Genomic DNA, 12500 nt, shown 5'->3' on the forward strand with positions numbered 1-12500 from the left:
TTGAATTTATCACCCTCTCTCTCCCCTTTCTCTCTCTCTCTTCATCTATCTTGCTCTTGCCCTTTTCTCCCTCTTTCAACTATATTGTAATCTCTCTCTCTCTCTCTCTCTCTCTCTCTCTCTGTGTGTGTGTGTGTGTATGTGTGTCTTACTATTGCTGTCATGCACTTCATCTCTCTCTCCTTACTTTATTAGTTTGTTAATTAGTTTATTATTATTTATCATATTCTCCATCTCTGTCTCGCTTTCTGGCACATTTAGGCCCAATCCCACTTCTCCACTTCGCTGGATACACCTCCGTGTTCAGCATTCACGTTTAGGGGTACGGATGTCGTTTTTTCATTTTGGTTCGAAGGGGCTAGGGTGAATTGTTAGGTCTACTGTACATGTCCCTTCAAACAAGCTTTCAGTGGAATTCTTCTAACTGATGAGAAATGTCCTTGAAAGCCCATCAATATTTGTAATAATCATCATCAAATATCGAAATAGAAATCTGTGTAGGCTAGAGACACAATGTGCGAGTCCTCAACAATAACCCCGCTGCGTCTGTTCCTGTACTTGCCCTCTCATTCAGTATCAGTGGAGGGTAGACTTTTCTGTGGGTAGGGCTAGCTGTATTGAAAATGTAAAAATCAAAAGTTGACTCAGATCCCAAGGTCCCAGGTTTTCAAGACTGTCATTGCAGTTCTTGAATAGGGTTGCTTTCAGCACATCAGTGTACAGGGGTTAAATTGGGATTTGGTTTGTGATGTGTTATATGACATTTTATCTGCAAAAAGGGTTATTAACTGTTTATGTTCATGTTTTTGCCTGTTTGGTTTGGCTTAGATGGTCTCCTATATAGACTGTCAACAGATGGTCAGATTATAGATAAACTATCTGTTGTCATTCTGTTAATGACAATTTATGGTTGTGGTTAGGGGTTGGGTTTGGTTAAGGTAATGTTAAGTACATTTTCAAATTGCTGTTTGAAGTCGTTTCCTGGTAGTTTCCTTGTAGTTTCCTGTGAATTTGAATATATTTTTTTTAATGTAAGTTGTCCCTTTGAAACGTCCAAATTGAAATAAAATATAACAATTTTAACACTATCAGCCTATCTAAGTAACATTAGCAATTGAAGTTATGGAAATCATTTTAAAGTAACATTAAGTCTTGTTCCTGGGCACATCAAGATGAAGCAAACGTGCAACTCGCAACTGGCTACAGTGCCTATACCACTCAAGAGTTTTCGATATGTGCTGGCATGCTGGCTTGCTTGACAATTTGAACAAAAGCCTGGAAGCTATCTAAGTGTAACAGATATGTTTGGCATTTAGAAGCCTGTAATCAAAACATTTTTATGCAGATTGTTTAAATGTAGGCTAGTCTGTAACTATATCTTACTGCTGTTGGTGACCTTAGAATATCTCAAGGAAAATATTTATTCTTCATTGAAGCCTTATAGTTAGACTGTATGTTTGAATTATATAGTATATTGTATATTGATTTGCATTACTTTGCATACAATTTGCATTATTCATACACTTTTTAACATTTACACATTTTTAAGTGTAAATCTTTCTTACCATTTATCGCATCAACACCACTCTGCCATGCAATCTGACTGTGGTAGTTTAAAAAAAAAAAAAAAAAAACATTGAAAGTTCAAGTTTCAAAACATTGAAAGTTCTGTTTTATGCAAGTTCATTCATTAGTTTGTTTAGTATGTTTTTCTACAGCTAAAAATTAATGTAATGTATTTTGAATGATAAAGAATATGAAAAGCGTATTGCAGAGGAAGTGTAAAATGGCTTTCCACAGTATAGAGTAAAATGTAGGCTCATGTGGCAGTGCTGAATGTGTATTGCTAAGGATGTATGTGTGAAATTATTTTCCCTTGTGAAGTAGCCTGGCTGTGCTGAGCCCTTACTGGGGAAAAATACCCTACTCTTTCTCTCACAGCAAGTATTTTATACCCTCAGGTCACACACACTCTGTTGTGGTCTCATTTTCAGGAAAGTCTCTTTTACCACATCCTTGTCTATAATAATAATAATAATAATAATAATAATAATAATAACCTTTATTTGTATAGCAGCTCAAAGTGCTTTACATTTGGAGCATGTAACACAATAATAGAGAAGAGTCAGTCATAGGGACAGACATCTTGCGACAGTACAGTATGTCTCCAAATAGAGATGACTCAGTACTAGTGAGGATAAGTCTGGTAACAATCTGGCACCTCCCTACATATCAGACCTCATCCACCACCACTCAACCTCCAGGTCCCTCAGATCCTGCAGCATGGGTCTTCTGCGTGTTCCACGCTCCAGACTCGAGCAGAGGCGATAGAGCTTTTGTGGTAGCCGCACCACGCCTGTTAAATCAGCTGCCGCCTTCCATTAGAGATGCTCCCTCTATCACTAGTTTTAAATCTAGACTCAAAACACACCTCTTCTCGCTGGCATTTCCTGCCCTTGTATGATCATTATTGATATTTGTATTATGTATTTGTTTTTTTAATGTGGGTTCAATCTCACATCCCTTACATCCAAAATCATTTCAACAGCACAGGCTAACAGGCTACCCTTAAGGGTTTTCTATCCTATATTGTATGCTGTAGGGTGATATGTGTTATAACAACCACTTTGTTTTGAGTGGCAAAATGAAATGCTAGGTTTAGTAGTTCATGTGCATGTGTGTTTGTGGAGTGTGTGTGAGTGTGTCTGTTTGCGTGTGTCTGTGTGTGTGAGTGTGTGTAGGTATGTACAGCGGAAGAGTCAGATTTGTGACACATGCGTTATTTAACACTTCCTACCTGACAAAGGAGACACAAGTGTTTGTGACATTCTGTCCTGTTACCCCAGGATGCAAGTGCAGAAAAAAAGCTTGTGTTTGTGTTGTGTGTGTGTGTGTGTTGATAGCGTCTCGTCGTCGCGTCGCGTGCGTCGTGTCGATCGTGGATGTGTGCGTGTGCGTGTGTGTGTGTGTGTGTGTGTGTATGTGTGTGTGTGTGTTTGTCACCTAAGATAAATGTCAGTGTGGGTGGTTTGCATAAGTGTGTATATGTGTGTGTGTGTGTGTGTGTGTGTGTGTGTGTGTGTGTGTGTGTGTGTGTGTGTCAGTCAGTGAGCATGCCAAGTGTCTTTGTATGTGTTGTGCTTTTCAGCTTAGATAAATGTCGACAGAGTGACTTCATTCTTTTCTCTCTGCTTCTCTCTCTTTCCATTTCTGTTTGGTCCAAGTTGACCTGTCTTGTAAGATTAGGGTTCTCAGTGTCTCCATGTGGCATAAGTGTCTGAGTGTGTGTGTGTGTGTGTGTGTGTGTGTATGTGTGTGTGTGTTTGTTTGTTTGTTTGTTTGTGTGTGTGTGTGTTTGTTTGTTTGTGTGTGTGTGTGTGTGTGTGTGTGTGTGTGTGTGTTTGTTTGTTTGTTTGTTTGTTTGTGTGTGTGTTCATGTACTGCAATCCAAGAGAGAGAGAGAGAGACAGAGGCTCTGTTCGAAAAAGTAAAAACCGCTTTAAGATATCTAACTGGGGAGCTAGGCAACAAGTGTAGTTCGAAACCGAAAAAAAATTGTTGCCTTCTAAGATATCTTAAAATTACCGAATACCGTTCAGTGTTTCCCACAGAATTGACAATTTTTGGTGGTAGGTTTGCATAATTAACTTGAATGCAACAGTTTTTCGCAAATTAGCACAGCGTGGTTATGATGCTAACCAGATTTTAGCACAATTTAGTACAACCTGGAAAATCATTGTGTGGTGGTCAATGTTGATATTGTGGTGGGCCACCACAAATAAGTCAATGAATGGGAAACACTGCCGTTTTGAATAACGGTCGTTTTTGAAGACAGCATCGATGCTCACTTCATGCTCCCTACTACCCATAAACCTTTGCGGCAACGTCTGAAAGCAAAGCAAACTAAATAAAGATGGCGGATGACATTGATAATGGCTGCTGAATCTGTTGAAATGTGATTTGTGTGAATTATTTTGCTTTGATTTGTAGATTAGAAGCGAGAAATACATGCTGTACTATCTGATACCATTGTTGTAACCATTGATAGTGTCTGGTCTGATATATGTGCTGCCCATCAAACTAATTTCTACCATTAGCCTGCTAGCTTCCATAAGCTAGTTTAGTTTAACGTTCCGGCTTTTGCTAACGTCATACCGTAGATTCTAGAGTGCTACGCTCATTCTTAAAAGATGCATTCAATCAAAATTGAATCTAGTGAGACAGCTCTCTATTTAGAGAAGGAGACAGCAGGCAGCTGTCTTCCTTTTCAAACAGAGCCAGAGAGAGAAAGACAGAGAGAGAGAGGAGGAGGGGGGGCGGGGGCGAGTGCACTGGGCTCCAGTTTTTATGTGGTCAATCTTAATTAAAATACTACAGTAGATTATAAATTATGAATCTATGAATACTCTTGACCTTATCTGGAGTTGATCCTAAATGTTTTTTGTTTGTTTGTTTATGAGATCACATGGTGAATTGGCCAGAGAAATGCCACTTATTACCTAGCGCACTTACACATTTAACACCCCTTGTCACTCCATAGAGAAGGTCCTAGCACAATTACACATTTAACACCCCCTGTCACTCCATAGAGAAGGTGCCTAGCGCTTGCGCATGCGCATTTCTGCCAAAATAGATGCCCGATAAGTACATTACATTACATTACATTACAAGTACCCCAAAAGCGTTACAATATGGCCACCGAGTGGATAAAAGGACTTTGTGAGGACCAAGTGTAGTGCCAGAGAGACATGGACATGGGATTGATACCAGGGTCTGCCACAGGGGTGCCTCTGAGCAAGGCCCTTACTATAAGTCTTGCTCCAGGCCCCTGTAGTTAGTCCTCTGTAAATCGCTCTGGGTTAGAATGTCATCTAAATAAAGTTGGATTTGGCGTGAGGTGTAGTAGATGCAGGATGATAGTGGGCCCATTGGTTTGTGATTGCTTTTCATGAGTGATAATGTCATTCATACTGTAGTCTTACAGCTCGGCCCCAATGCTGTGTTAAAGGAATCCAGCCAACATTGTTCATTTTGTAAGTACACCATGTGATCTAATGAGATCTAATTCTATATTTGACTTTTCCTCTTTCTCTCTCTCTCTCTTGTCCTCATCTCTCCTCTCTCCTCATCTTGCTTAACTTTTTTTGGCACTGAATGCAATTTTTTCTTTTTTTACATTTGAACACCACAGGAGCTAATGAGTGTCAATAAGCAAGCAGTCAAACGTGAGGCAAGGATGAAAGTGACAGGTTGATGATGGATGAGCACAGTGTATCTCCCTCTCTCACTCCCTTCCTCCCTCTCTCAATTCTTCTCTTTCTCCTGCTCACTCTGTCCATCTTTCCATCATGCTCGCTTGTTCTTTTCACTCTCAGACACAAACAAATGTGCTCTCTCTCTCTCTGTCTCTCTCTCTCTCTCTTTCTAATTAGTTTATTTTCACAGCCACGCTAGAAGATGGACCTTTTTTTATTTCTTCCCTGTAGGATCTAGGAGGATACAGTGATTGACGGACGTCTGACAGAAGAACGGATGGATGGAGTGAGGGATGGAGGGAGGGAGGGAGTGGAGGAGTGCAGAGTCCACAGGCGACGGGGGGCAATAATGTTTAATTCACCGATTGAGTGAACCACCAATGTCTAAGTCACCGATTGACCAAGTTAAATGATTCATTGGTTTTTCTTACTGATTAACTGTTGGCTATTTTGGGGACGTGTAGGGCAGGAGGGGTGTGGCTTTTGATGACAGGGCGGGGCAAAACAATAAGACTTACGTAGTTAGTCCCACCCTCCCCACCCTCCCATTCCTCATCTGTTCAATCCTTTCTTTCTCTCTCACACTCTCTCTCTCTCACTCTCTAGTCTTTCTATATCTTTTTTCTGCTCTCTCTGCTCCCTCTCTCTCTCTCTCAGTCCCATGTCCCACCCCTCTTTCTCACTCTCCTCTCGTTCTTTCTCTCCATAGATTGTCCATATCTACGCTCCTATATATAACCATGAAACCAATGTTCTGTCACTACTTGACCTTTTTTTTTTGAAAAACAAAAGAAATCCTGGGAGTCTGCTGTGAAATGCTAATCTGTCTTTTTTTCCCCTGCATCTCTCTTTCACTTTCTCTCTCTCTCTCTCTCTCTCTCTCTCTTCTCTCTCTCTCTTTCTCTTTCTTCCCTTATATTCTTTCTTTTACTCTCCTTCTCAATCTCTACCTTTCCTAAACTCCTTTCTTTCCTCTTGATCTCTTGATCTTTGCTACTTTTCTTTTCCCTTTGTCTTTCTCTCTCTCTCTCTCTCTCTCTCTCTCTCTCTCTCTCTCTTTCTCCGTTTTCTCACTCCTTTATTCCGACGCTTGAATAGAAGTGGATCAAAAAGGTAAAGACCGTGTTGAACCATATAGCGCCGCTCTCTCTCTCTTTCTCTCTCTTCCTCCCTCTCTTTGACTCTCCCCATCCCTCTCTTTCTTTGTGTATCAATCTATTCCTCTCTTTCTTGATCCTTACCCTTATTGTGTTGTGCTCCAATTTGATGTAGCACCTTTTGTTCTACACCTATGATCTCTCTCTCTCTCTCTTTTGGTCAGACTCTCTCTCTCTATCCCTCTCTCTATCGCTCTGTCTATCACTCTGTCACAGTAACTCCACTGCAATCCCTCCAGATATGATCGAGCTGAAAGTGTTGCCCATGCGTTTTGTTTTTTTCCTATTATTATTCTAATTTGCAAGCACACACACAGAGACCCACTTGGAGTCACAGATGTGTGCGCGCGCGCACTCACACACACACACACACACACACACACACACACACACACACACACACACACACACACACACACACACACACACACACACACACACATGCATGCTTGCTCACTAAGAAAGCATATCCACACACATGTATAATATTTTGCACATTACATAAATGCACTATTATGTTTAATAACAGTTCAGGCCTTACATACTTACCAACAAGTACATGCTAGTAAATATTTATGGAGAACTGCAGGTTTAGACCAGTGGATTTCAACCCTTTTTGAGTTGCGACTCCAACGAATAATCTGATTGGTTTTTGAGACACCCCTTCAATGCACGTTTTGCCCACAGACAGAATAATAATAACTAATAACAAAAGTGATAATATATTTTACTGCTGTGCTTTCAGATTAGATTTAGATTGGAAATTTGGAATAATGTTACTTTTTTAGGAGTCACCTCTACCTATCAGTGGATGGTACCTCTACTTCTTCAACTATAGGTGTTATGAATAGTAGGACAACATGATTATGTTCATAACAGCTGACTATAATTCTTGATAATAAACAATGCATAGACAATGGCACAACACAGAGGACTATATTATCATGACATGACGGTGTTATCCCACAAAGGTTGTAATATCACTATTGCCAATTTATTAATGCTTAGCTTTGGCTAGACTTCCTACTGTGAACAGCAATAACTATTTGAATGCATGTGTGTTAGCAATGGCAAGGGACATTTAAAAGTTGAGGACCACTATTCTATGTCAACACATAGACTCCAACTCAAGGTTGAGGACCGCTGTTCTATGTCAACACATAGACTCAAACTCAAGGTTGAGAACCACTATTCTATGTCAACACATAGACTCAAACTCAAGGTTGAGAACCACTGTTCTATGTCAACACATAGACTCCAACTCAAGGTTGAGGACCACTATTCTATATCAACACATAGACTCAAACTCAAGGTTGAGAACCACTGTTCTATGTCAACACATAGACTCAAACTCAATGTCAACACATAGACTCAAACTCAAGTTTGAGAACCACTGTTCTATGTCAACACAGACTCAAACTCAAAGGCTCAGATTAGTGCAAACTTAATTATTGTTGCCATGCCTACACATATCAGCTCTTTCTCTCTCCATCTCTCTCCCTCTCTCTCTCTCTCTCTCCCTCTCTCTCTCCCTCTCTCTCTCCCTCTCTCTCTTGCTTTCAATGTAATAAATATGACAAGTACCTTGCAAACAAAATGCACACAAACTCTATTTAGCCTTCTCACTTTCTCTCTCTCTCTCTCTCTCTTACTTTTAATCTAATGCGTATGACGTAGGCATGGTGCTTACCAAAATGCACACACATTCTCTCTTTAGTATTCTCTCTTTCTCTCTCTCTCTCTCTCTCTCTCTCTCTCGTTCCTTTTGTCTCATTTGCTTGCTGGTTTAATCTCCATTCAGTTCTCCAGTCAGTTTGTCCAGATCCAAGCGACTCTGTTCTCCTCCTCGATACTTGTTCTCTCCTTCTCTCACACTCCTTTTTCACTTGTCCTTTTCATTCCTTTGCCTCCCCCAGGAATAGAATAAATACCTAAATAAGAAATCCAATCTGTCCTTTTTCTTTAATTTAGAATAAAATATTTTAAGAATATGTAAACACCCCCTTCTTTTGTGACAGTTAACAGTCATATTACATGTTCCTGTGAATGTCCAACCCCTCATGAAAATTTGCACAAGTTTGTGTGTGTGTGTGTGTGTGTGTGTGTGTGTGTGTGTGTGTGTGTGTGACCGTGTGTATGTGTTAAAGAGAGAGAAACAGAGAGGGAGAGAAAGTGAGAGAGAGAGAGATGTGTGTGTACTGCATGAGGCTGGGTGTGTGTATGTCTGTGTGTGAGAGTGTGTATGTGTGTGAGGCGAGGCCTAGATTTGACTGGCGGCTCAGTGAGCCAATCACAGCCCTCTCTGTCTGAACTAACCTGACCTTTCACCTTATTTAATCCCAAAGGAAGTTCCTGGTTTCTTTGCTCTGCCCCCATCTGCCCACCAGTCCAATTCTACCTCAGCTAACCAAATTAAAACAGAAAATGTAGCAATCTCTCTCTCTCTCTCTCTCTCTCCTCTCTCTCCCTCTCTCTCTCTTTCTTTCTCTCCTTCTCTCTCTCTCCCTCTCTCTCTCTCCCTCTCTCTCTTTCTCTCCTTCTCTCTCTCTCCCTCCCTCTCTCTCTCTCTCTCTCTCTCTCTCTCTTTCTCTCAGAGACTACTTTCTTGATGACACATTTTCCCATAAAATTAAAGACACATTCTATAGACACAATTAGAAGCAATTTATGGATTTAGCTGTATGGCTCTATTCGTGAAATATAGTTAAACAGTGTTAACACTACACTGGTCGGCACACAATATAACACAGCGTCATTGTTTTTATTTTTATAAGCCCGTGCAAACATCTAGTTAGCATAACTAACGACCTAGCTGGAGAAGCTGTCATTTGTCTAAATCAGGGGTGTCAAACATAAGGCCCGGGGGCCAGATCAGGCCCGCCAGCAGGTTTCATACAGCCCCCCAGATGTTTTGGGTAGGAAGGGAAAATTAGAAAGAAAATATATTCACATTCAGCTGTCTTCAACAATTTGTAATAAGCAATTTCTGTGATAAATTGATTAAACCTAGCATTACAAACCATCCTCAGGAAGGAAGAGGAAACTGACATGGAAGTAGGGTGTTTCAAGAGAGAAAGAGCAGGATATGACGAGTAAATGATTTGTACTTGTTTGCTCATGAGTGGGTGTAGTAAAGGAGTATGTCATCAAACAACACTCTGATACCAATGCAGAGAAATTAACATGACCACAGCCATGACAATGACGGCCCCCATGATGTCTCATTCCAATAAATCTGGCCCACTGCCTAGACTGACTGGCAATCAGGCAATGTGATCAAAAGTGCACTGAAACGGTTAACATGGTTTGTGAGCCACTCATTTTAAACGAGTCAAATGTCTACTTCTGAAGCAGGAAACAATATTGCAGGATCAGGCAAAGGTCATAAGTGGTTGTAGCCCCGTTCAGGAGACAAGCCCGCTTTATTTGTGCACCAAAATTGAATTGCATTGTCTGCAGACAGTCTTATTTGGTTCCTGCCCATTTTTACATTACTGGCGTTAGGAGGTTGATGGCCGATAGCTCTGGCTTGCAAAAAAGAAAGGGGGAAAAAAAGAAAAGCCCAGGGAATGCTTTATATTACATCCAGCACCGGACGTTTACACAAACACACACACACACACACACACACGCACACACGCACACACAAAAGAAGGACTACTGCAGTAATACATGCAGAACGTGTACAATGCGTTAAATTAAGCTTGTCAACCAAATGACACAATTTTAAACATATTATGAATACATGAAATATTATACACATTTATTTTTAAATGATCTACACACATAAATGTCCTCTCTCTCGCCCTCTCTGTCTCTCTCTCTCTTTCTCTCTCTCTTTTCCACTGACTTGCACTCACAATTGATGTTTAGCTTTTTCTCATTCTTTCCTCCACCCAGTCTTCTTTTTCAGACTGAGCAGGTAGTCACGAGAGTGTGTGTGTGGGTGGGTGGGTGTGTGTGCGCGTGCGTTTGGGTGTGTGTGTGTGTGTGTGTGTGTGTTTTGTGTGTGTGTGTGTGTGTGTGTTTTTGCTTCTGTGAGTGTGACTATCCATGCATGATGACATTTGGGCCTTTACCCTGTCATGGCTTTGATGTAATTATATTTCTTTCACTCTCCCCCTTTCTTTCTTCCCACTATTTCTCTTTTCCTTTATTTATGTCCCTGTTATTCCTCCATTCCTTTCTTCCTTTCTTCTTTTTCACTCTCTACTCTCTTTGTTATATTTTACTCTGTTATATTTTTGTATTATTTTGTATTTTTGTATCCCCTCTGCACTTCTTCCCCTCTTTCACTGCTCTACCTTTGGCCTCTCTGTCCATCTCCCTTTCACTCCATCTCTCCTCATCCCTCTCTCCTGTATCTCTTTTTCCTTTTTATTCCATCTCACATCACCCTTTTCTTTCACTTCTCTTGCTTTTGGCCTCTCTCTCTCTCTCTCCTCTATATCTGTCTCTCTTTTCATCTCTCTTTCACTCCATCTCTCGCTCTGTATCGCTCTCTCTCTCTCTCCATCCCCCTCTCCAGTATTCGTCTGTCCCGGCACGTTGTTGCGGGTTCAGGAGGCTAAAGAGGTGAAGGAGGCGGAGCATCAGTCGGGGGCGTGGTGTAAAGACCCGCTGCAGGCGGGTGATAGGCTATATGTCATGCCCTGGACGCCCTATAGGACGGATATGCTGTATGAGTACGCCTCCTGGGACGACTACCGCCAGAACAGCGTCACCACCACTTACAAGTGAGTGTGTGTGTGTGTGTGTGTGTGTGTGTGTGTGTGTGTGTGTGTGTGTGTGTGTGTGTGTGTGTGTGTGTGTGTGTGTGTGTGTGTACTGTATGTTAATCTATTGAATTCACCACTTATTCAGTTACAGTGCTATGCTCTCCTTCAACAGTTATGTTGTCTTTGAACTATTCTCTACTAAATATAGTGTTGACATTAATTCTCTATTAAATATAGTGTTGACATTAATTGTAAATGATAACATTCTTTTTTTCTTTTATTCACATTTTACAAAGCTTCCCAACTTTTTCGGAATTCGGGTTGAACAATTTTAATATCTTGATTTTGGATTGATACTGTATTATGCATATTCTTTTCTGGCATTTATAGTTATTGTACTGCATATTCAGAAATGTCTTAGATGCATACAGTACATTATCAATGCAATTTACACTCTATAGGTTGCTTGTGGACAGATTTATACACATAAAGTGTCTTAATTATAATGTATCAAATACATACTCTACTCTATAGGTTGCCTAGTAATTATAATGTATCAAATACATCCTCTACTCTATAGGTTGCCGAGTAATTATAATGTATCAAATACATACTCTACTCTATAGGTTGCTGTATCAAATACATACTCTAATCTATAGGTTGCTGTATCAAATACATACTCTACTCTATAGGTTGCTGTATCAAATACATACTCTAATCTATAGGTTGCTGTATCAAATACATACTCTATGATGTAGGTTGCTATATCAAATACATACTCTAATCCAGTGTTTTTCAACCACTGTGCCGGGGCACACTAGTGTGCCGTGAGAGATCATCAGGTGTGCCGCAGAAAATTACCCAAATGTCACTCACTGGTCCAGAAAAGCAACTGTTGCATCAAAGAATTTATAGCCACATGCTCTCATTGATTGTATGATTGCACTATTTGTGGTATGCAGGCATTGTACAACGGGGGCCCCATATCCAGTATTCACAGAATCATCACACATCCAGTTTATAACAACAATTAAATTAGATATAGTCACCTACAAATGAAACAGAGGGCTTGTTTTATTGAGCAGGTCTTGCATAATAAGGATATCTGTGTATTATTTGAAATTTTTAAGCTATGGTATGTCCCGTGGGATGTTGGTGTGCCGTGGGACATTTTTTAAGTGTCAACAAAAAAGGTTGAAAAACACTGCTCTAATCTATAGGTTGCTGTATCAAATACATACTCTAATCTGTAGGTTGCTGTATCAAATACAGAGTGTACTCTATAGGTTGCTGTATCAAATACATACTCTAGTCTATAGGTTGCCTAGTAGTTATAATGTATCAAATACATACCCTACTCTATAGGTTGC

General features: G+C 40.4%; 1 protein-coding gene across 1 annotated transcript in view; it reads left to right on the forward strand.

Annotated features, from left to right (window-relative positions):
• Positions 1-12500, forward strand: part of LOC125298266 (adhesion G protein-coupled receptor L1-like) — an 84384-nt gene that overhangs the window by 30914 nt on the left and 40970 nt on the right. Inside the window, exons 5-6 of the mRNA XM_048248968.1 lie at positions 6354-6368; positions 10941-11148. Coding sequence (XP_048104925.1) covers positions 6354-6368; positions 10941-11148 — 223 coding nt within the window. The remainder of the gene's footprint in view (positions 1-6353; positions 6369-10940; positions 11149-12500) is intronic.

Source organism: Alosa alosa, chromosome 7 (genome assembly GCF_017589495.1).
Source record: "Alosa alosa isolate M-15738 ecotype Scorff River chromosome 7, AALO_Geno_1.1, whole genome shotgun sequence".
Lineage (NCBI taxonomy): Eukaryota > Metazoa > Chordata > Actinopteri > Clupeiformes > Clupeidae > Alosa > Alosa alosa.